The sequence below is a fragment of the Larus michahellis genome, chromosome 4 (genome assembly GCF_964199755.1).
Source record: "Larus michahellis chromosome 4, bLarMic1.1, whole genome shotgun sequence".
In the NCBI taxonomy this organism is placed as follows: Eukaryota; Metazoa; Chordata; class Aves; order Charadriiformes; family Laridae; genus Larus; species Larus michahellis.
In genome coordinates, this window is record NC_133899.1 from 94,398,441 (window position 1) to 94,421,964 (window position 23,524).

The window sequence follows — 23,524 nt, forward strand, 5'->3', positions numbered from 1 at the left end:
AGGGTCTTTTCCAACCTAAATGATTCTATGAGTCTATGATTTCTCCGAGGCAGAGTTCCTGCCCACTCTCATTTCACCGGGGGAGATGCGGGACCTGCATTCCGGTCTTCATGGAGACTCCTCTCCCCCGCTCTCTGCCAACCCCCTCGAGGGACGCAGCCCCCGAGGGGGGACATGGCCTGCGGCGACACGGTCTCTTCCCGAGGTCTGCGTGTGTCGCCTGTGTTACACCCACACAGCGTCAGCCGGGCTCCGTTTCCTTCACACCTTCCTGCTCTCGGCCTGTTCCCAACCCCAGCTGCAACCGCGTGTCTGCTGGGCTGACAGCTGTGGGCCAGCGCTGAGCTCCCTCCGACAGGGCCCTTCTCCCAGCGGCCGTTCCCCCTCGGACAGGGCCATTCTCCTGTTACCTCAGTAAGGCTTTGGCTAGGACGCCAAGCTCTCATGCATGCTTAAAAGTGATTTTTAATAGTTCTATGTACTTGAAAGTAGCTGTTCTTGCTAGATTTTCAGCAATAGGATTGGGATCCCACCTGAAAACCAACCCGGAGGAAATGCTTTGAAGTGTCCGTGATCCCGAGGATGTGTTGAGAGGCCCTGGTTTATCTTCCTCGTCCTGATCACGTACTGCTGAGGAGACCTGGTAAGAAAAGTCCCTGCCTTCTGTAAACCTTAAGATAAATACTTGAAATCAGGAGTGAAAATATCTTCCTTAAAATCTTGAGGTTTTAATTTCCTAGGATTTCTACTTGTGCTTTCAAATACCAGTGCTGCAGTTGTGCGCTCTGACTGAAGTCCCTGCTCCACCTGGTGGTAGCAAATCTGAGTGTTTTCTGGAGTTACACAAGTAGCGAATGACGTAGAAGGGCTATACGAGGGAACGGTGAGGGATGTAGGTTAGTGCAGGGTGGATTCAAGTCCTGTGTTCCTTAGCAAAGATTCTGGGAGTGTGTCGTCATGCCAAACTGTCCCTCTTCCCATTTCCAGAAACAAAAGAAGAAATTAAAACTAGTCAGCAAATGCTGCAGGGCTACCGAAGCACCAATATTTTCTACTCGAGCAGGAGTTACCAAGTTCTTCCTAGACAGAACATTCCCATCTCAGGTGAACAGTGCAAAAAGCAACCCCAAAGGACAGGTGCCAAAACACTGTGGATTTTTCTAATAAAAAGCTGTGATGAGCCCAGAAGAGACGCAAAGAGATGGTTTAACTCACTTTTATCAGACATTCAAATAGCATTCGACTTTAAAATTTTTCCCATTTCAGCAAGCTTTCTTACAAAAAGTTTGTGTTCATTCTAAAATACGAAACAATCTACAGAGCATCTATCAAGGTACAATCATCTCGCGGATAAAGCCAGGGATCAATAGCACAGCATCTAGCACTCGATGTACTTCAACATAAACCCCTACATCATTTTAAAGACATTTGCTTGCAAACAGTTCCTATACATTAACATATGCTGTTAATGACTACAAACATTAAGTATATGCACAAGGAAAGGCAGAAGTCTCACTTACACGTTGGATAATCTCCCTACAGTGGTGTTTTTAAAGGACCGGGTTGTAAGTACACAGAAACGGTGTTCCTCAGTCTTTGGCATACCGAAATTGCAGCCGTGAACGCTCGCCCATCTTTAAAACCCATCAAGCAGCGAGAACAGAGGAATCTGAGGTGAGAACCACAGAGGCTGCCTGATTCGACGCAGCCAGACTTCCACAACGGCCTACGGAGACCAGTGCAACTGTTCCCCTTAAAATCTTCCAGTCAGTGCTGCTCTGCGGGGCGCTCTGCTCTCCGCACAGGAGGCTGTCACAGAGCAAACACGAGTGGCCCTGCCGTTTGCAAGTTAGGTGTAGAAAGAATGAGTAAAACTCCAAGTGCTCTTGGACCTGAAATTCCGAGCTGGTATTTTGCTGTTAAGAGGAAACTGTTCTGATCGGAGTCCGTTTGACGCTGCCTTACTGAACACGAAGTGCAAACAGGCCTAGAAGTAAAGCCAGCTTTGATGGTGAACAAATGACACGGCCAAGGGGAGAAAAGAGAAAGGCAGGGATTAAGGGATTAAGGTTAAACTCATTCTTTCAATCACATCTATGCATCGGAACCATCCCTGGAGATATTTAAAAGACGTGTAGACGTGGTGCTTCAGGACACGGCTCAGTGGTGAACTTGGCAGCATTGCATTTGCAGTTGGACTCAATGGTGGCAGACTTAAAGGTCTTCTCCAACCTAAAGGACTCTGCTCTTCAGGGCATGCTCTGGTGGCAGAGACTGTAGGTTGTTTGGTTGGACTCGATGATCTTAAGGGTCCTTTCCAACCATGAAGATTCTGTGATTCTGTTCTATGCGCACAGTGGTCCTTCGCTGTACAGGTTCTGGGCTCCAGCGCCCAGGTGGGCAGGGACAGGCCAGACACGCAGCGTCTCTGCTGCTGGCAGCTGCGACCAGCCCGTTTGGCTGGAGAGGGCAGGATCCTACCGCTTTAGGTGCTGCAATCTCATCACTTAAAGGTCTAAATCTTTGCCAGCTTCAAGCTAAGGGTAGAAGGAGATGCATCTTTCCAAGGCAATATCTCCCAAAAGCTCGGTGTTTTGCCTAACAGTGAGAAAATAAGCCCCAAAACCAGAAAATGCAGGAGGGCCATTAAAAGCTGACATTTATTCAACGCTAATATGTAAAGATTTACAGATATTGAACGGTAAATCTTTTCTCACCTAGAGGCAGAAATGCAGACCAACTGCACCAGAAACAGCCGCTGCCCCGTCAGTACTTTTTCAGGCTATATGGCAGCCCTGAAGCCGATTTGGCACCTGGGAACGGTGGCGAATTCCAGACAGCAGAGCTTGTGCGCTTGAAGTAGCGCGGTTTGCTTTTGTAGAAGATGTCCTCCAGCTTGGGGCTTACGATCACCCCAAAGAGTGCGTCGACATCGGGAGGGTTGTAGTACTGGCGGATTACAGCTTGGGTAAGTTGGTTTCCTGGAGAAACAAAGGATTAAATTTTCATTAATTTTAATTGAAACTGCTGTGTAGGCTGTTTGTATGCAGCGTGTCCCTGCTCTCCTCATCTCTAATCACACCGACATCACAAATGGAAGAAATCCTGCAGTATTTGGTGTTTTAAAGCACCCTGTTTAAGCCTAAAGATTCACCATGGATCACTTGGAGGGTGAATAGTGGGTGTACTGAATTCTGTCCAGGAACTAGGGTAAGTTTGCAAGCGGCAAGGCTTCTCAGCGTTTCTTCCTGCAGATACCATTAGTTTCCCTGCAACTTCTTAGCTTCCCTGGGGCGGGTGGAATAGCAAATCATGGAACTGAGTTTTTCAGAACCAGAACAACAACTGTCCAAAACCCGATCCATGACATCAGGCATTACTTTGCTTTTTAAGCCAAATCAATGTCAAGCAGGCTCAAGGCCAGAGCACTAGTTCATAATTATTCCTTTCACGTTGGCAAAATGACACTAGCAGCTCCTTTAAGGCAGTTTAAAAGAGTATTTGTTCCCCAATATGGTCGCAAGAAGATCCCCAAGTGGTGGAGGAGCCCCTGACTCAGCATCCAGCCGTGCTGCTGGAGATCAGTACTTTTAACTACAGTGTGCAAGTGGGAGGAACTGGGCAAAGTCTTGCACCAGCCAGGTCTTACTCTCCTGGAAGAGAGTACGCGCAAAGCTGCAGCAGGGCTTGCTGGGGCGCGCAGGACGGGTATCACCCTGCTACACATACCCGTGGCCCAGGCGGGGACCGGCTTGCGAGGCTGGCTTTCGTCATCAGTAGAGTCATCACTGTTCAGATCCATCCCGTAGTTGTTTGGATTTATTATGGGAGGCTTTGGATCTTTCGGGCCCTGTGGAGTCATCTGGTATGAACTGCAGACGGGTGAATTCTAGAAGACAAATATATTCCACAGACATTAAATGCAATAGCACTGCTACGCTCCCGAGCAGCAGCAAGACGCTCGTCGATTAGAAAACCTCACTATTCCAACTCTTGCTCTACCACATAATTGTAAAACCTGACATTTGGCAGTGCTAAAGCTCTGACTCAATTATGACTTCACATTGCCTTCTCCTGTTTAATTAGGCTGCTTAATTGGCTTTGGTTGACATGAACAAGCCAGTAATGGATGCATCTAATATACATAACAGCGGCTCCACTCAACTCAAGCAAGGCTTAAATGCAGTTGTTACATCGTCAAAGCGGGAGCTGAGTAACATGCTTTAAATACTCTGCAACCAAACCTCCGGGCTTGTTTAATAATATTAAACCGATTATCACCATGTAGAGAATATGCACATAACAGCTCAGGAGAAACTGGATGGTAATTTTTACGGCAACAGCGTGACTGAGAAATGCAAGTGATGAAGAAAAACTTAATCCAGCAAGTTTCACCAACCATGAAACATCTCTCTAGAGAGCTGGAAACAGTTTTTCTTCTCCGTAAGAGGCTGCCTTCGTGGCTCTGTGTCCATTAACTCATATTTTGCTGGTTTTGCATTTAAAGGTTAAAATACATAGCTTTGCAAGGAGATAAGTTCCATATATTTGCTTTCAATGTTCAAGACACGTACATTCACCTGCAGGTTTTTCTCAAGTCCCGTCAGCAGTGAGGCCAGAACGGAATCCTGTCCCAGACTCTGCTGCCATCCCGTGGCTCTTTCCAACTCTGAACTCAAATAACACTTCAGCATCCCTGCTGCCTGCCAGGCTTAGCCCGTATTTAAAGAGGAGGCGCTTAGACAAGGCAACTTTAACAGCCAACTGCCTTATCCGGACAAGAAAACTCTGGCAAATACTTGCTGCTGCCCTTCCCTCCTTTTCACTCCCCAAAAGGCATTTAAATACTCAAAGCCACCAGGAGGCCACCTCAGATGACCAGGAAAAAGTTTACAGAATCCCTTCATTATTGAAAGGGAATATAAAAAGCAGAGGGTAAAACTGCCCGTTGTACCAGCATGTCAGTGCTGCAGTCAAAGTTCTCTGATGTCATCCCTTAAGGAAATTTCACCAGAGAGAGCAGAATTACCTCTTTGTTCTCTAGGTGCTGTGTTTGGGCTCTATCTTTAGCCTTTTGTTCCTCTGGCAGTTTCTTCTGTTCTTGCTGCTGCCTCTTCATGTCTGCTAGCCTCTGCTCCTCCTGCTGGCAAGCCGACATCACAAATGAATTAATCTTAGGAACTAAGCTACACTGCTAATCCAGGGATCCATTTTTCTGATATGGAAAAAAAATAAGCATCTAATTGCAAGTCTTTGTTGCTCATGGCGCTAAGGAGCACTTTGAACGCAGTGCAGACAGCGAACAAATGCAATGGAACAGTTTGAGCTTTCCTCAAAGTGGCACAAACAAACCAACCTTCCCGTTTAAGAGCATTAGTTGCCTTCCTCTGATAGTGCAAGAACCTCATGCTCTGAAAAACTTGCTACTGCCTTTACCTTCAAGATAGAAACATCAGCAACCAGCTGACCATCTGCAGATGGAAAAGTCTGTGCTACTGATCTTAGCCTCTTTTTCAACTAATAAACGGCATTTTTAGAGGCCAAGTCATCCCATTGCATAGTAACCATCCCAAGTAGGGCAAAAGAATCTCACCCCATGAACGCTTACTTTTCCCTACTGAATCCAAAGGAAACCACGAGGCTGCTAACTCAAACAGTAGATGCCTAAAATCAGGTGAAATAAATCCCACCCAGCCTTAACAGCAGAAGTAGTAGAGATGTCTGACCACAGACCCTGCCAACTTCATGCCGCTGACAGAGCGAGGGTCCTGCCGGGCACACAGGGACCCCGCCGAGGAATTCAGCTCCCTGGAGGCAGCTGGACAACGGCTGTCGGTGTGCTAATGCCACAGCTCTGCTAAGTGGAGTGACGATGACTTCAGGCAAGTGTTGGACAATTTCCAACCAACTATTCCAACCTTCTGTTCTTTCTCACAAATCGTCTTGAAAGTGCAAGTTCTCCCAGACTGTATATAAACCAAAAAGGAACAGTCCAAATAGCAAAGGCTTTGCTACCAATTCCCAGCAATTACTGCGGGCAAATTCTTCAGAAGGAATATTCCAAAAGCTGCCTGAACAACACCTGGGGGCTTTCTCTCTGCTCCAGTAAAAACGCACACTGCAAGTTAAGCAAAGCCCTGAGCCTATCCGGCTGCAGTTGCTTTACTCAGATGGCACGGACTGCCAAGGCATCAAAAGTTCCTCTTCAACACCACAAGCAAAAACGCCTGCTTCGTTAATCTATGCTTGAGTGACTGTTGCAGAAAATAACCTGACAAAGTCTACAGTCTGGCTGAAGGTGGCACAAATGTAAAGTTGAGATGTTGCTTCTGAAAAGTCTGGGATTAATTGCCATTTGATATCAAGAGAGGTACAGATACACCTGGGCACAGAAAGGGGGAAAAACCAAAAACCTCACTTATGTGTCCTTCTTGCATGGCTGCCACCTTAAGAGAGCAGGCACACCTTCGGAAACGGGCAGAGGGCAGACAGGGTAAGAGCACCTTGCTTTGCTCAAGTTCAGAAGTGCAACAACTCGTTCATCAGGGTTCTCGATGGCTTCCCAGCTCACTGCTGCGGACAGTTATGGCTACTGACGTCAGATCCATGTGGCTCTACCCAGCTACAAGGAGAGAGTACTTACTTCTGTCTTCTCCGTCTCCTTGTGCAGTTGTTCTTTAGCAGCCAACGCTTCCTTCTGCAGGCGAGCAGCCTTCTCCTGATGCTCACGCAGCCTGAGAACCAAAGCAACAGACCATCACTCTCAAAACTACGCAGGGGTACCCTCCCATTCCTGCGCCTGCTGCAAACCGCTCTGTCTCACAGCTTTTCAGGGCACTCCCCACATTATTTAGCCCAGAATTTCCTCTTGGCAGCGCAGCACCCACAATGGTCCAGAGTTGCGCTGACAACACAAAGTGGCTCTTCACCTCCTGGGCCATTCACTAGTGCCCTCTGTTCCTGCTTCTTCTCAAAGTCCCAGCATAGAATTTGGTACATAAATGGATATTGTCTTACTTTTCTGCCTGGATCCTCTCCTGTTCCTTCTTCCTCTCCAGCTCTCTCTCTGCAGCCAGCTGTTTCTCTCTCTCCTGTTCTGCCTGTCTCTGCTCAGCAATCTTCCTGGCACGTTCCTGCTCCTCTTCCTTCCTCTTCTGCATTAGCTCTTTGTGCCGACGTTCCTCCTCCTCCTAGTAAGCCCAACAAGGCAATTACTCACGTTGTACAGGAACATGCTCCAGAATAAAGGAGCAGGAACACCTTATTTGGCCCAAGTCACTACACAGGGGGAAACAACTCAGGGCTGAAGTCCCACTGCTTTTAAGGTAGGTGCATCATCTCTCCAGTTATCTCAGTGCTGGCCTTTCCCCGCCCACATTGTACCTGAAAGGGCCTAATGGCCACCAGGCTCTGGATCTCTGAGAGACAGGTTTAACTGAGAGATCCACAAATTAAGGTCTTCAGTAAGAGTCTGTCCAGAACTGGGGAAGAAATGTGGGTCACAGCCACCACTAAGAGCTCACAGCACATTGCAAGAGGAAGCAGGAAGCACAACATCATGGAGAGCTTTAAGGACAAAGCCTCTCCGCTCCAGGAATTTGCCCTGCCTTGGCTGGTGTTAGTACTCCCGCTGGGTTCCCTGCACAAAGACGGTGGCAGATTGCGGCCATCCTAATTGCATGCAGGGTGATGGGATGGGCTCCAGCACAGACCTGCTGCAGCGCTTTTTGTTTTCTGGCCTCTTCATCATGCCTGCGCCGGGCCTCTGCTTCTTCCATTTTTTTGGCAGCTGCTTTCTTTTTGATCTTCTCTTCTGCCAGCCTTTCTTCCCGCACCTGAGACACACACAGAGCTAGCTGAATACCTGAGTCTCAGGTGGGACAGTTCTCAGTGCTTGTGAAATATCACAGCAGTAAGGCTCAAAGATGCAGAGCTCCCACCTTCTCAGGGAGCAAAAGCTCCCTTTTTTGCCACCAGGAGGCAATGGGACCTCTGCTTTATTTTAAAAAGGTAATATTTAGGGACACGACCCTCTTTTACCTCTCCACAGGAAGAGCTGATCCTATTCTGGTATTTATACATCTAATATCACAAAAGCTATCAAAATATACTCCCAGAACAATGAAATAAGCAAAGCAGATGGAGATAATTAAAGCAGACAAACGACTGCTATGGTCACATGTGCAAATTGTTTGAAAGTCTCAGATAAAGAAAGAGTCTGGAGGAAGTATGTTTATTTTCACCTCTTCATCCATTAGTCAGATGGGAGAACAGCTTCAAGCAGATAAAGCCTCAGAGCCATTAGGCTGGCTTTATCTGCTCAAAGTTCTTACTCCCATCTGACTAACAGAGCCTTAATAAAGCCCATTTAGACTCATAATTCTGGAAAATAAGTGTTTTCATCTGCCATTTGCTGTAACCAAGAGAAAGGCAGTCACTCAGAAGTTTCTGGAAAGATCTTTATTCAACCATTCTCTGGTCCATTCAGCAGCCTCAGTTCCTCTCTTTCTGGAAGGCACACTTACGTGGCATCATCTACCTCAATAGAGTATTTATTCTCCCAAATAAGCTCTATAGGTATATTGGCCCTTACCTTCTCAGTCTTCTCATCAAACAGAGCTATCTTCTGCTCAATGCGCCTTTTCCTCTCTTCCTCTATTTGCTCTGCCCGTTCCCGAGCTTGCAGCACTTTGCGCAGACGCTCCTCACGCTTCCTGTAGGACACAGGGCAGCTTTATTATTTATTTAGGGTAATGGAGCTGGTGAGGGGTCTGGAGCAGGAGTCTTGTGAGGAGCGGCTGAGGGAGCTGGGGGTGTTCAGCCTGGAGAAGAGGAGGCTGAGGGGAGACCTTCTCGCTCTCTACAGCTCCCCGAGAGGAGGGGTCAATCCCTTCTCCCAAGGAACAGGCGATGGGATAAGAGGAGACGGCCTCAAGTTGCACCAAGGGAGGTGTAGGATGGGTATTAGGAACAATTTTTACACCGAAAGGGTTATTAAGCATTGGACCAGGCTGCCCAGGGCAGTGGCGGAGGCACCATTCCTGGAGGTGCTTAAAAGCCGGGCCGATGCGGTGCTGAGGGACATGGGGTAGTGGTGGGTTTTGTCAGAGTTAAGTTGATGGTTGGACTCGATGATCTGAAAAGGTCCCTTCCAACCCGCGCAGTTCTATGATTCTATGATCATTGTAGTCCAGCTAGATGAGTTCCTTACAACTCAATTACAAGGTCAACAGACACAGTATGAAATTCAATGAACCAAATACACCATTCATTTAAACATCACCAATATTTTTAAGCTCCAACCTGAGACAGGGGACTTAAGAAGAAAAGCTGAAGAAGCAGTCAGCTAGGAGAGTTGACTTTTTATTAGCATTCTAGATAGATACTATGAGAAGAAATACTGTCTTTGCAGTGTGAGAGCACGCCAACGAGAAATTTTCCTGCATGTATGGACTCCGCAAGATACAAGACCTAGATATAGGGACCTACAGGCGCAGAGAGAGCACTCCAGACAAGAGAGAAAGCATATACTCACAGCCTTGCCTCTTCTAGTCGCCGTTTCTTTTCTTCCTCCAGTTTTTGTTTTCTCAGCTCCTCAGCTTCTTGCTTTTTCCTCAGAGTCTCCAGCTTCTGTCTTTCCTTTTCCTGAGGTGGATTGAAATGTGTTATACCCACCTGCCAGGGTTTCTTTCTAACCTCAACTTGCTCAGGTCAAGTAATGGCCCAGAGGTAACACCAAGGAACTGCAGCCAGAACCAAAGGATGGCAACAAGCCTGAAACAGAGCTCAGGTAGCCTGGGATGTGGTGATGGATGTTTGGGAACAGATGCGATGGAAAACAAGAGAGTGGTGCTAATCGTAGAGAGCAAGAGAAGAAGCTGGGAACCTGAAACAGAAGCATCAGCTCCTGAAGTCGAGGCAGCTTCCACAGAGACTGCAGACAGACAGCACTGCGATTTATGTTGGTAAAAAGAAGCAGAAAAGCAGTGCTAGTGCCTGGTAATGAACTGACTTCCTGCAGCGAGTGTGGGGGACAGATGGTGCTCTAGGAAACACCTTGCTTGCTTCAATTCAGAGCTCCCGCTGGCGTCTTTGCTTCCCACAAAGCTCTCTCATGGTAAACCACCACCATTTAGACAGAGTGCTTGCAGCTTGTTTCAAGCATGCACTCAGCCCCATATGTCATCTAGACAGAAATGCGGGGCATTTTCCTCATTTTTCTAAACAGTCCAGCTAACTCAGCCTAAGTATGCTGTCAATTAGAAGAGCAAGATCCAGCCATCACCGCAGTCGCAGCAAACAGATTAAGATAAACTAAATTAATGCCAGATTTGATACTGCAGATGCCTAATTATGACAGGCCTGGTCTTAGTACAAGCCCACTGAATTGTTCAAGTGATTACTTTATGCTGGGCTCCATGGTGTAAATGATTGGTGATACTACTATCCAAACCAGCTAATTTAAAACTAACAATTATATCTTATTGCTCTGGTGCTATTTAGTGATGTTTAGCCCCGACACAGATAAAGCCCTGAGGGGAAGTTGCCCGCACTGGCGTGAAACAAAATATAACATTGAATGAACTGACAGCAAAGGAGGATGCACTAGTCGGAAGACTCCTTTCTCAGCAGATAGCTCCTTTGCCAATACAGACACTAACGTCAGCAGGAACACCAGTGAGACTGGAGCTGGAATCCTTCACTGCTTCCTAATGACAGATTTCTCTTATCTGCTGGAGTAGGGCAAAGCTCTAAGCAGTAAACCATGACAGCTTCAAGCAATACAAAGAAGTTCTGTTATTAGGTTGCTAGATGCAGGAAAACCCGTTTCTGCAGCATGCTCTGCTCTCCCTCACCAACGCTCCTGCCAGTGAAAACAAGCCCTAGAACTACTGTATTTTGCAGGCAAGTTGTTGGGTATTAGAACAATACCCAGCAGCTATGCACGAGCACTCTATGCCGGGCACGCCAGCTTCTAGCCCGTCCTTCGGTGCACCTGTGAAGCTACTCCCTTGTACTTGCCTGACACTGTCAGAGCACCATCTGGAACAGGAACTTCATCACACTGATTGAAACCTGCTTTTCCTTGAACACTGGCTTCTCTGCCGAGTTAAATACCAAATCTAAACGCAGGTAAGAGTGAGGGCTGCCCATCAGCGATGCAGGTAGTATTCCTACTGCAAGCCCAGCCCACATAATTGAATGATCACTACTTATGACCAAACTGGCCCGTGTAAGCAGAACACAGGGAAAACCAACTCCCTTTGGAAATATAGAACCAGATCTGCTCAAATCCCATCCACCCAAACTCTGTTTGGTACAGGAGTGCCCCCCCTGTGATGCTGTAAACTTCACTCTGGTATTGCATAGGTAGAGGCATCTCCCTGCAAACAGCAGAGGTGTGTTTTTCATCTTTGCTTGTTGCAACAATTACTCTACATGGATACCAATGGCTATTAGATCCGGACACTGGCATACTTGTCTCACGGACCCAGCGGTCTCGAGTCAGGACAGGCTCAAGTTTCTACCAGCTTCAAAGGTATGAAAAACCTCAGAACATCAGAACTTTGGATTTCATAGAATCACAGAATGGTTTGGGTTGGAAGCGACCTTAAAGATCACCTCTTTCCACCCCCTGCCCTGGGCAGGGACACCTCCCACCAGCCCAGGTTGCTCCAAGCCCCATCCGACCTGGCCTTGAACCCCTCCAGGGATGGGGCAGCCACAGCTTCTCTGGGCAACCTGGGCCAGGGGCTCACCACCCTCACAGCCAAGAATTTCTTCCTCAGATCTAACCTAAATCTCCCCTCTTTCAGTTTAAAACTGTTCCCCCTCATCCTATCATTACACTCCCTGATAAAGAGTCCCTCCCCATCTTTCCTGTAGGCCCCCTTTAGGAACTGGATTTAAGAAGCATTTGCTCAGATCTCATTCATTAGAAAAGTCCTAGAAAGGAGACTTTGGATGTGCAGACTTCAGTTATATATACGCCTCAACTGCAGTATTCAAAATCCCTTGGTTTTCCTTTCCCAGTTTTCATTCCCAGCTGTTACTTGCTAATATCACAGGGGAATGCTGCAGTAATAAAGATTAGAGTCCACATTAGAACTCTTTAGGAAGCTGGCTAATCACTATTTTATTTAGTTTACGTAAGTGTAAAGAGACAGCTTAAAGTTACTTCTTAGTTTAATATGGGTTGAAAAGTTTCTTTCACATCTGTGCTTTAACTTCAACACTCATCAGACCATCACGTACTGGTTTACAACAGTCTCATCTTACCTTGGGATCAGACCGGAGAGGAGTGTTGTACCTGATAAAGGATTTTATTACTCCATTTCTCCCCACAGAGCTTGGCGTCATGAGGAGCTGGTTCTTCTGCACAGTGTGCAAAAATGTTTTGAAAGGACGCACAACCTACAAGAGGAATGCCAAAAACAACCCTCAGGAACACGAGCGAGGAACAGGTCTTGGTGAAGCACATCAGGGCTATGAGGATCTTACTTTGCTGGCTGGGAAGGCAGGGGATGGGATCTTTTTTGGAGGAGAAAGCCCTCCATCTTCTGCTTGCTGATTATCATAGCATTCATCCACGGCTCTCTTGTAACTTGGCTGTCTCCTGTGAGAAAAATACAGTCCATCACACATGGCAAACCCTCCTGATTGTCTCAAAGTCAGGTCGAAAAAAAGGTCGTAAGACTAACCTAGCTTAAAGATATTTCATTGTGATGCACAAGTAAATATCCAATAAAAAATTTCTAATGTGATAGAAGATACAAATTAAATCCTCTTTTCACAAAGGCAGAGAAAACTTATTGCCAAAGTTTCCTAATCACAAAACACTGAAGCCATTTAACAATATTTCAGCGTTGAACCTGCTTTGACCTGGACTACAGATCTCCAGAGGCACTTTCCAACCGGAACCATCCTATGAACATACCTGGCACTCTGAGGTGGTTCCTGGGTCTCCCTATTCTTATTTAAATTGCTTTCTGAAAGAAAACGTAATTATACAGTTAGTTCTAGCAGAAAAATAATCCCTTCCAACACAGCTCTGAAAGCAGACAAGAGATTTAGAAGCTCACTCAACAGCAAAAAACCCTGCCATGAATTATGCACAGTGAGACCTTTCTCGCTTTCAGCAACTGCACAGCACCGCTCCAACCTAGACATAACAGAGAGCAAAGCCGTTCAGCAATCTGGGGTGTGCAGTCTGCCCTAATGCGGTGCCATCGTGTTCGGCACAGATACAGAGCATCTGCTCGCTTCAGGAACGGGGTTCAGCTCGACCTCCCATAACCTGGACAACACGCACCCCTGCATCTTCATTACATCCCTTTCCATGTGCTTCCCAGGGTGGAAAATAACCCCAGCACAGAATTTCCTAACCCCTCAGCTCTTGAAACAAATCCTTGCTTGTCAAAGTTTAGATCAGTCTTTCAAACTGGGCTCTCAAACTAACTAGCCAATCTTTCAAACTTCCCAGTCAGCCTCCCAACAAATGATGACTTTTTAAAATTCTGCCACAAAACCCCTCTGGAAGCTACCATTGCTGTTCGTTGCAGGTGGATCGTTGTTTCTGCTGACTGTCCGAGAGCGAAGTGACATTCGCGGACTTTGGGGGTTCTGTAGGAAAAACAAATGAGTTTCAGCACAGTTCTCACACAGAAACAGGCGATTACTGTTTCAGATGGTGATGTCATTCTGACAAGGACACTGCAATATCACCAGAGAATGCGTAGTATGAAGTACTGGTACCAGTACCCAGAGCAAAGTCCTAACCTGCAGCTGTGAAACGTACCTCGGGACACCATCTTGGTAAATTCCTTGATATCGTGTCATCACTAGAAGCACAGACATTAACAGAACACAAGTTTCTACAATGAGGGACGTGCTGCTTCAACTGAACAAACTCATAAACTATTAAGAACAAAAGCATTTCAAGCTGGAAATCTGTTTACGCTTGCTGGGCTTCTGGCAAAGAGTCAGGCAGCGCGCATTTCACTTAGTAGCGATAAATGGACAAACAGGGAGACAGCAAAGACAAACAGCTCATTTCCTTGATTTATCTGTTTCTGTTATGAACATGATATGCATTGCTATTTGCTGCCTTTGCACTTACACCGTACAAAATTACTTCTGTTGTGATAATGGTTTTACAGGCTGAGAGAGAGCAGGCACTTTTGCAGTCTGCGCTCTGTGAGCAATGCACGCATTAACTCCTCTCCCCCAGCCCGCCTTGGCCAACGTGCAGGCTGGCAGACACAAAGGAGGTGGGAAGAGGAGGAAAAAGGAGTATGGAAACTTTATCCTCCCCAAATGCTTCTGTAGGGTCTTCTCCTAAGGCTAAGTATAGGAAGCACCTTGTGGCCCAAGAGAAGGGCATTAATCTAATTAATTCAAGATAAGGCCCGAGAAGAATCTGACCTTGAAGTAACAGCACGCACACAGGTACTGTCTTTATACCTTCCTAGAGACAAAGACATCGTCTGCTTTGAGAAGGTTGCTGACTCACTGCATTTTCATGCTGCTCACAGGAATCAAACCACATTTGGTTTGCCAAGAAAACTGCTGATAGATGGATAGATAGATAGAGCGAGGTAACCTGGTGACATAGGCTAAGAATGGGACAGGCTATGAGGTCCCACTCCCACCAGCAGTGGTATAGAAATAAAAGATGAGGATCAAGGATAGATCAAATACGCTACATGGACTAGACTGTATTTATAAATCCATCAGGGTACAGAAACAAAAGATATGAATTCTCTATTCACAGATCTGCAAAGCAGCCTGTTCGTTTTTCTCTTCTCCCCATTTTCCCTTTAAGCTTTTCTACAACTGTAACTCAGGGCAGCTAAAAATCCAGAGGCACTAGAGAAACTGAATTTGAACTTTTGCAGCTCCACTGACAAGTGCAGCCATAAAAGCGTGTATCAGCCTGTCCTTGCCTACAGAAGCACTGAAGACCACAGAGCTCCACTCCGTTAATTCAGTCTTTGCTTATTGAAAATTATTCTGGACAAAACACTGACATAATCCTGGGATTTCTTCCTCAGGAGGCAGTGAGAATTGTGGAGGGATACGTTTTGACCTGAATGATATTTACAACTTTCTGTGCTTGTTTAAGACAAACTGACAAGCTTTGTATAATCTGCCAGCTAATGAAAAGGTCAAAAGCAGCTTTAAAAATATAGAAATGGTAATAGTGTACAACCTCTACACAGCTGCATTTCCAAGACACCGGGCCTGCTGGTAACGGGCGGGAATAGCTTATCTTGCAGGGGGAAAAGGGTTCTAGGACAAGAGTTATTGGGGCTTGTTGAGAGAGCTTTAAACTGCATTCGAAGGAGGGTGAGGATGCAACTGGGCTTGACAGTGAGGTGCCTGGGTGTAGTAGCTCGGCACTTGTGGGGCAGCCTGCTAGTATTTTTGAGAACCAGAAGGCCTACCACCCCTCGAGGGTGAAAAGCACACACGCAACTCCCTCTCCGAAATGCTTACACACCAATGCACGCAGCATGGGGAATAAGCAGGAAGAGCTGGAGATCTGTGTGCGGTTGCAGGGCCACAATCTCATTGCAATTAGTGAGACATGGTGGGACAGCTCACATGACTGGAACACTGTCATGGATGGCTATGTCCTTTTCAGGAAAGGGAGGCCAGCGATGTGAGGTGGTGGAGTTGCCCTTTAGGTGAGAGAGCAACTGGAATGCACTGAGCTCTCCCTGGGGGCGGATGAAGAGAGAGTTGAGAGCTTGTGGGTAAGGATTAAGGGGCAGGCAAATATGAGGGACACTGTTGTGGGTGTTTATTACAGGTCACCTCATCAGGATGGGGAAGCTGATGAGGCCTTCTACAGACAGCTGAAGGTAGCCTCACAATCACAGGCCTTGGTTCTTATGGGGGACTTCAATCACCCCAGTATCTGCTGGGAAAGTTACACCGCCAGGCATGCACAGGCCAGGGGGTTCTTCCAGTCTATTGATAGTAACTTTTTGACACAGGTGGTGCAGAAGCCAACAAGGAAACTGGACCTAGTACTGACAAACACAGAGGGACTGGTGGAGGACATTAAGGTTGGGGGCAGCCTTGGCTGTAGCGATCACGAGAAGATAGAGTTCAGGATCATGGGTAGTAGGCACAAAACAACAAGTAGGACTGCAGCCTTGGACTTCAGGACCACTAACTTTGACCTCTTCAAGAAACTGCTTGGAGAGATCCCGTGGGCTAGGGCTCTGGAAGGCAGGGGGGCTCAAGAGAGCCGGTTGGTATTCAAACATCACTTCCTCCAAGCTCAGGATCGGTGCATCCCTAAGAGGAGGAAATCGGGCAAGGGACACAGGACACCTGCATGGTTGAGCAGGGAGCTTCTGAAAAAGCTCAAGTGGAAGAAGGAAGTTTACAGTAAGTGGAAGAAGGGACTGACCACTTCGGAAGAGTACAAGAATGCTGTCAGAGTATGCAGCGATGAAACGAGGAAAGCCAAGGCCTCCTTGGAATTAAACGTGGCAAGGGATATCAAGGTCAACAGAAAGGGTTTTTTCAAGTATATCAGAGGCAAAAGGAAAACTAGGGAAAATGTGGGCCTGCTGTTGGGCAAGACAGGAGCCATGGTGACAGAGAATGAAGAGAAGGCAGAGTTACTGAATGCCTTCTTTTCTTCAGTCCTTACTGCTCAGGCCAGCCCTCAGGAGTCCCAGACTTCGGAGGTAACAGGGAAAGTTTGGACGAAGGAAGACTTCCCCTTGGTTGAGGAGGATCAAGTTAGAGATCAATTAAGTAAACTGGATATCCACAAGTCCATGGGACCCAATGGGATTCACCCGAGAGTGCTGAGGGAGCTGGCAGAAGTCATTGCTGGGCCGCTCTCCATCATCTTTGAAAGGTCCTGGAGAGGTGCCTGAGGACTGGAGGAAAACCAATGTCACTCCAGTCTTCAAAAAGGGCAAGGAAGATCCAGGAAACTACAGGCCAGTCAGCCTCACCTCCATCCCTGGAAAGCTGATGGGACAGCTTGTTCTGGGCGTCATCTCAAGACATGCGGAGGAAAAGAAAGCTATCGGAAGCAGTCAACATGGATTCACCAAGGGGAAATCATGTCTGACTAAATCTGAGAGCCTTCTATGATGGCATGACTGGATGGATAGATGAGGGCAGGGCAGTAGATGTTGCCTACCTTGACTTCAGCAAGGCTTCTGACACAGTCTCCCACAGCATCCTCATAGGGAAGCTTAGGAAGCATGGGTTAGATGAATGGACAGTGGGGTGGCTTGAAAACTGGTTGAAAGACAGAGCTCCGAGGGTTGTGATTAGGGTCACAGAGTCTAGTTGGAGGTCAGTGATGTGTGGTGTTCCCCAGGGGTCAGTACTGGGCCCAGTCCTCTTCAGTATATTCCTCAATGACCTGGATGAGGGGATAGAGTGCACCCTCGGCACATTTTGCTGATGGTACAAAGCTGGGGGGAGTGGCTAACACACCAGAAGGCTGTGCCGCCATCCAGAGAAACCTGGACAGGCTGGAGAGTGGGGCGGAGAGCAACTTTATGAAATTCAACAAGGGTAAGTGCAGGGTGCTGCACCTGGGGAGGAATAACCCCCCCCACCAGGACAGGTTGGGGGTGACCTGCTGGAGAGCAGCTCGGTGGGAAGAGACCTGGGAGTTCTGGGGGAAAACAGGATGACCATGAGCCAGCAATGGGCCCTTGTGGCCAAAAAGGCCAATGGCATCCTGGGGTGCATCAGGAAGAGTGTGGCCAGCAGGTGGAGGGAGGTCACCCTCCCGCTCTGCTCTGCCCTGGGGAGGGCACATCTGGAGCTCTGGGTCCAGTTCTGGGCTCCCTGGTTCAAAGAGGACAGGGAACTGCTGGAGAGGGGAGAGCAAAGGGCTACCAAGATGCTGAGGGGACTGGAACACCTCTCTGATGAAGAAAGGCTGAGGGATTTGGGTCTCCTCAGCCTGGAAAAAAAACGACTCAGGGGGGATCTTATCAATGCTGATAAATACTGAAAGGGTGGGTGTCAGGAGGATGGGGCCAGGCTCTTTTCAGTGCTGCCCAGCGACAGGACAAGAGGTAACAGGCACAAACTTGACCATGGGAAGTTCCATCTAAACACGAGGAGGAACTTCTTTGCTGTGAGGGTGGCAGAGCCCTAGCACAGGCTGCCCAGAGAGGTGGGGGAGTCTCCGTCTCTGGAGACATCCCAAACCCGCCTGGACACGTTCCTGTGCCACCTGCTCTGGGTGACCCTGCTCTGGCAGGGGGTTGGACTGGATGATCTCCAGAGGTCCCTTCCAACCCCTGCCATTCTGTGATTCTGTGACTCTGTCCAACTGAAAAAAAACTTCCCTGAATTATAAGAAGGTTGTTTATCTGTATAGATTCAGGATTGAATTTTCATACAACTGATCTCTAGCAAGAGGCTAAGAAGCAAGAGCCAGAAAGCAGGACTCGACTCTGAATGCCAGCAATACCAAGGTCGGTATTCAGTGCTGGCATGCATCAACCCATCATTTACATTTGAATATATTTATGCAAAACGACAGAGAGAATGATATTTTCTAGTCAAAGCTAGCCTTGGCTTTAAATGTATCTGAGATTGTAACACCATACTGACAGTACACCTCTGCTCGCATCCAAAATAAGCCTTGGGTCGCACATGCTCATTTTCCAAATAAATCTTTGCTGGTTTTTGTTTTGATGATTTTGGATCATTGCGATTAAAACAGACTTGACAATCTCAGACTGTCTCTAGCCTGTGTATCGATAGAGAGGCTATGGACAGGCTCCTGCACACACGGGAGCTGAGTGCTCTGTGCCCTCTTTATTCAAGTGCAAAGCAGCAGGCTGACTGGGTCGGCTGTGTCCAGAGCTCCCTAATTCCCCAGTAACAAATAAGAGGTGTATTCCACACAGTTTGCTCACAAGTCCACCCAAACAGAAACGCTTTCAATCTCTGCTCAAATCTTACCAACTTGGAGGGGGTACAAGGTCCAGGAGGAGGCCTATAAAAAAATAAAGAAAAAAGGCAGGCTTGTTTAATAACATCAAGGAAACTGGAAAGCCACTTGTTATCTGCAAGCAATGCATTTTATGCCAAGAATATCACTGTAAAAAAGTCCTCCAGGCATTAAGGATAAAGAAATATCTTAAAGTAGTCTCACCCAGCTTTGACAACTGTTTCTTCATCCTCTGGCACCTCTCCAGAGCTGGAGACTGCAGGAAAAGAAAAAATGCCAGAGCTGTAACACACAGGTACAGGCCAAGATTCCTTTTAGGAGCAACGTTCACTCCAGACTCCGGCAGAGGCATTGGTTCTGCCTCCTGGGTTACTCCTGCAACACCGATGCGTGCCACTGCAAGTCAGGGCAGCCGAATATACACCTGAGCAGCACTAGAGAAAACACTGCCTGCAATTTTAAGAAAAGAAAACAGACACTTTCAATTATAGATGAGTTTAAAGTTATATTCAATGAGCTTACATTAAGAGTGACTAGGTTTGGGCTCAGACTCATTTTGCAGGGCCAATGTGCAATGTTGGCAGTAGTTAAACCCAGCATTATTTCCACTCCGAGGGCTGGTTCCTGCTAAGCACTCCAGCTGGCTCCGTGGTAGCTGGCTTTTAAGCACCAGCACAGCCAGAAACTGCTGTTAATAATTAAGAAGGAAATGCAGCTTCAGCCCGAGTGGAGTACATGAGGGCAGGCTTTGCATCTCAGAGCATGCAGTCTGCTCCCATTCCTCCATCACAGATGTTATCGAAGGAAGCACGACACACATGCGGTACACATACCCAGTGCAAGACCTGCTGCATCAGAGACACAGCAGACACACTCTGCAGTCAATTAACTTGCTTTGGGCTTTCAGACATTAACGACCTCAACTGGAGCTGCCTGAAACATCAGTTCCTCTCCTTACACCTAGAAATTTTGACTATGCAGAACAGTCACGTCGAGTAGCACAGAGGGAAGAAAACAAAGCCTTCCTTAAACCTCCAAGGTAATCCAAATCCAGACAATACAGACTGATCATTTAAACGGGGTAAATAAAGCTACTTCAGTGCCTTTTCAACATTACAGATGAGACCATTTCCCTATGGTTTCATTTTTAGTGAGGGAGCCCTCAACTCTGCACTTAGAAACTTGGACAGCCCTCCACGCTACCCTGTTACCAGCACAGGAAACCCGTACAGGGGACTGCAGGGCTCTGGTTCTGCAGAAACATTCAGCTAAAGCAGTTAAATTGACACAGAAAAAAACAACCACTAAAGCACTTCTCCAAATATATCTTTCTACAGCAAAACCAGTATAACTCTTCAAGAAGAGTCAGTTTTATGCACCACAAATCCCACAAAGCTAGAACGCTGCGGATGAACACATCACAGTAACGTTATTTCAGCTGTATTAGTTCTCCCTTCAAACAAAGAAACATGCTGTGTAAAAGAGACAGTCTCTCCTCAACATCAAATTGCATGGAAGAGGTTCTCTTGCATCACCTGCATTTCAGGAGCCATTTACTAGTCCACCACTTATGAGCCACTTCTTTCCCTCAGCTTGAAAACAAAGAGAGGTTATATCCATCGCTTTGTCTCCTGCACCAAATACAATGTGCACACTCCAGTAGCGCTGAAGAACATTTAAATCAGTTTATCCTTTGCTGAAACCTGCCTCTATTGCAAACTGTGAAAATTTGGAAGACTTTTAATAAATTTACAAAGTTCAACCTCAAAATTACCTTCTCAAAAGAGAAGCTCTGTAACTAGCAGCCTGATTCTGTTTAGAAAGCAGTGAATTTGTGATTGCTATCTCATTTCCCAGAAAACATTCAGGCCTTTGTGAGAGCCCATAACCCCCTTAAGCAGCCACCAGCAGCAGCAAAGCCCGTTGGCCAGCTTCCTCCTCAGCTGGGCAAGCTGCCACCACAGAAACTCAGAAGACATTAAGGCTGTTCTCCCAGATGATCTTTATAAGGCTGAGTTCATAGGCCATGAACTAGCATGGTTACCTGGGTTTCTCTATGCACATACATCTCTAGAAAGCAAGTTAGAACATCCATGCTGAATTGCAGCTTGCCTAGCCTAGGAAGGCCAGCTGCTGCTCCCAAACTGAAGAACTAGCCCCATAACATTGTTTCCCTCCAGCAGCGAAAAGCAGTAGATCAAAAAAAGCAGGAAAGGTCCAAAGCAAACTCATCTGGTGCCATTCAAACTTACCGTCCATGCAACTGGAGGACACAGATGATTTCCGAGCTGCCTTCCTCTTGACCATGGTCCTGCTGATAGATTTCCGGATCATACTTTCCCTCTTGCTGGCTAGTGAGTATTTCTCTGCCAAGGAGGTTCTGCGAGTCATGGAAGTTTTACCCATCAGACTTCTGCGCACCGAGCGACGGCTCAGCCTAGAGCCTGTCGGAGTCCCTGGGTTATCCCTTACACGCTGGGAAGGCTCCTCGTCAGAACCCTCTTGTACCTGAGCAGAGTCACCTCCCTCCTCCAGCCTAGGCTCTTCACTTAAAATGACAGTAGTATTAGCTGCCTTTGCTGTCTGCAGCTTAGGTGCAGCCTCGCTTTCTCCTGCATCATTTGCCTCAGGGGTATGAGGGACCTGCAGCTCAGAGGCTGCAGGTCCCAGCAGTGATTTGGCAACCCTGCTTTCCTCAGGAGAGCCATCACCTGAGCTCAAGAGGATGGTTGTGGAGAGCTTCGCTGCTAGTTTAGGTGCGCTCTTCTGGAGGTGTAGCTCAGTGCTAACAGAATCACTGACATCAGATTCTGTTGAGGGAATCTTCTCTTCTACTTGCTGGACAGGAAGGATCTCAAGGAGGGTATCCGACCTTTTATGAGATGTTGCAGCCTGGGATCTTGTCACACGCTGAGGTGGAGAGACTTGTTTGATCTCAGCCCTGACTAGTTCCACGTTTTCTTTATTTCGGAGTCGTTGAGAGTATCGCGGGGAGGGCACCAGTTTGAAACTGCTATTCCTCTTTCTAGATAATCTAACAATAGAAACAGTGCATTAGACTGGAACTGGATTCAGGAATAGACCAGAACTCCTATCAGAACAGCCCGTGTGCAGGTCCCTGAGTGAAAACACAGTAAGCAGAAACAGCGTGTCTACATCCTTATTTGTAAGGTCTGTGTACAGAGCTCAATACACACAGAGCTGCAGAAAGCAGGGCAATGCAGAAAGAGAGGCAATGGTTTTAAACTAGAGCACGGCAGGTTTAGATCAGACATTAGGAAGAAATTCTTTACGCTGAGGGTGGTGAGACACTGGCCCAAGTTGCCCAGAGAGGTGGTGGAGGCCCCATCCCTGGAGACATTCAAGGCCTGGCCTGATGAGGCTCTGAGCAGCCTGATCTAGTTAAAGATGTCCCTGCTGACTGCAGGGGGGCTGGACTAGATGGCCTTTAAATGTCCTTTCCAACCCAACACATTCTATGAAGGCGTCTAAGGCAGCAAGTAACACACACAATCACTTCAGAGCAGGAGAGATAACGAAAGAAGAAGCACAGACCTATAAAACGGAAAGAGTAACAGAGCTTTTCCTGAAAGCCATGGTATCATAACACGTCCAGGCCACCAGGCTGAGAGCTCTCGGGTGAAGCGCCTAACTGGGCCTTTAACCCCATGAGTGTGGGGGAGATGCACCGCGGAAGCAGGTTATCGCACCACCTTTGCGGCGGATTTTCCCGGCGTCCCGCGGGTCGCCCCTTCCCCCGGCGCTAAGGGAGCCCCCACGCTTCGCCTCCAGCCCGGCCACCCCTCCCTGGCCCCAGCTCCCCACCTTTTCCTGCCCAGCGTCTGGCTCTCATCCTGCAGGCCGGAAAAACGCTTCCTCTGCTGCCGGTTCTTCTGCGACGGCGTCTTGGGCATCAGCTCCGGCTCATCACTGTAGTGGCTGGGAGGGAAGAGGCGGGGGTTCAGCGCGGGGGGCGGCCGGTAACGGCCTACAGCGGCCGCGGAGCGGGGGGGGGTGGTGGTGGGGTAGTACCTGCCAAACATCCTGGCCGCCTCCTCACCGATCTCCTGCAGCCATAGCAGGTGGACATCATCCACCCGCTGCAGGAACTCCGCCAGCCGCCGCCTGCACAGCGCGGGCAGTCGGTCCGGGCCCGCCGCCATCACCATCGCCTCAGCGCCAACGGCCCGCCCCCGATGCCCGCCTCGAATTCAAACCTAGTGCCCACCCCTCACCCTGTAACGTCACCGCCACGCCAGCCTATCACCACCGCCCTGCGCCCCCGCCCGCCCTCCCCATTGGCTGCGAGGTGGCACGGGAGCGCTCAAAAACAGATTACCCTCTGCTCACCCTTCTCTGTGGTCGTGGAGGACTCGATTTGGAAGGCGGGTCCTAGAGGGGCAGGCAAATAGGCTGCTGGGCTTTAATGGCGGGGGAATGATGGATGTGGGCAATGGCCAATGGAAAGCCCCGTCTTGGGGGGGACGCGCTATGATTGGTGGAGGCTGGGATGATCTCGGGGTGGGAGAGGGAAGCCGTGCTTGTAAGGGCGAGGGGAGGCCTTGGTCT

At 48.0% G+C, this 23,524-nt stretch overlaps 1 protein-coding gene across 3 annotated transcripts; it reads right to left on the reverse strand.

Moving 5' to 3' along the window:
- Positions 1–1,202: 1,202 nt before the first annotated feature.
- INCENP (inner centromere protein) lies at positions 1,203–23,156 on the reverse strand. 3 transcript variants are annotated; one of them, XM_074586712.1, is made up of 18 exons: positions 22,988–23,156; positions 22,781–22,894; positions 21,208–21,989; positions 19,160–19,211; positions 18,967–19,000; positions 13,545–13,623; positions 12,938–12,989; positions 12,502–12,616; positions 12,280–12,414; positions 9,536–9,645; positions 8,594–8,714; positions 7,713–7,835; positions 7,018–7,190; positions 6,644–6,734; positions 5,030–5,143; positions 3,730–3,889; positions 2,718–2,981; positions 1,203–2,598 (listed from the first exon to the last, which is right to left on the reverse strand). In XM_074586712.1, the coding sequence occupies exons 1-17, from the start codon at positions 23,122–23,124 to the stop codon at positions 2,767–2,769; spliced, it is 2,607 nt and encodes an 868-aa protein (XP_074442813.1). In that variant the 5' UTR covers positions 23,125–23,156; the 3' UTR covers positions 1,203–2,598; positions 2,718–2,766. The 3 variants fall into 3 exon arrangements, with proteins under 3 accessions (XP_074442813.1, XP_074442812.1, XP_074442815.1); XM_074586711.1 differs by having other exon boundaries at positions 1,203–2,981; XM_074586714.1 differs by lacking the exon at positions 5,030–5,143 and having other exon boundaries at positions 1,203–2,981.
- Between the last annotated feature and the right edge of the window lie 368 nt (positions 23,157–23,524).

What these genes read in the sequence shown, in the direction of transcription:
- INCENP (XM_074586712.1), bottom strand. Translation starts at nt 23,124, where the DNA reads ATGGTGATGGCGGCGGGCCCGGACCGACTGCCCGCGCTGTGCAGGCGG. An exon ending in TTGATGAGAAGACTGAGAAG is followed by an intron (nt 7,836 to 8,593) that starts GTAAGGGCCAAT and finishes TGTGTGTCTCAG; the next exon opens with GTGCGGGAAGAAAGGCTGGC. An exon ending in AACAAAAAGCGCTGCAGCAG is followed by an intron (nt 7,191 to 7,712) that starts GTCTGTGCTGGA and finishes TGGGCTTACTAG; the next exon opens with GAGGAGGAGGAACGTCGGCA.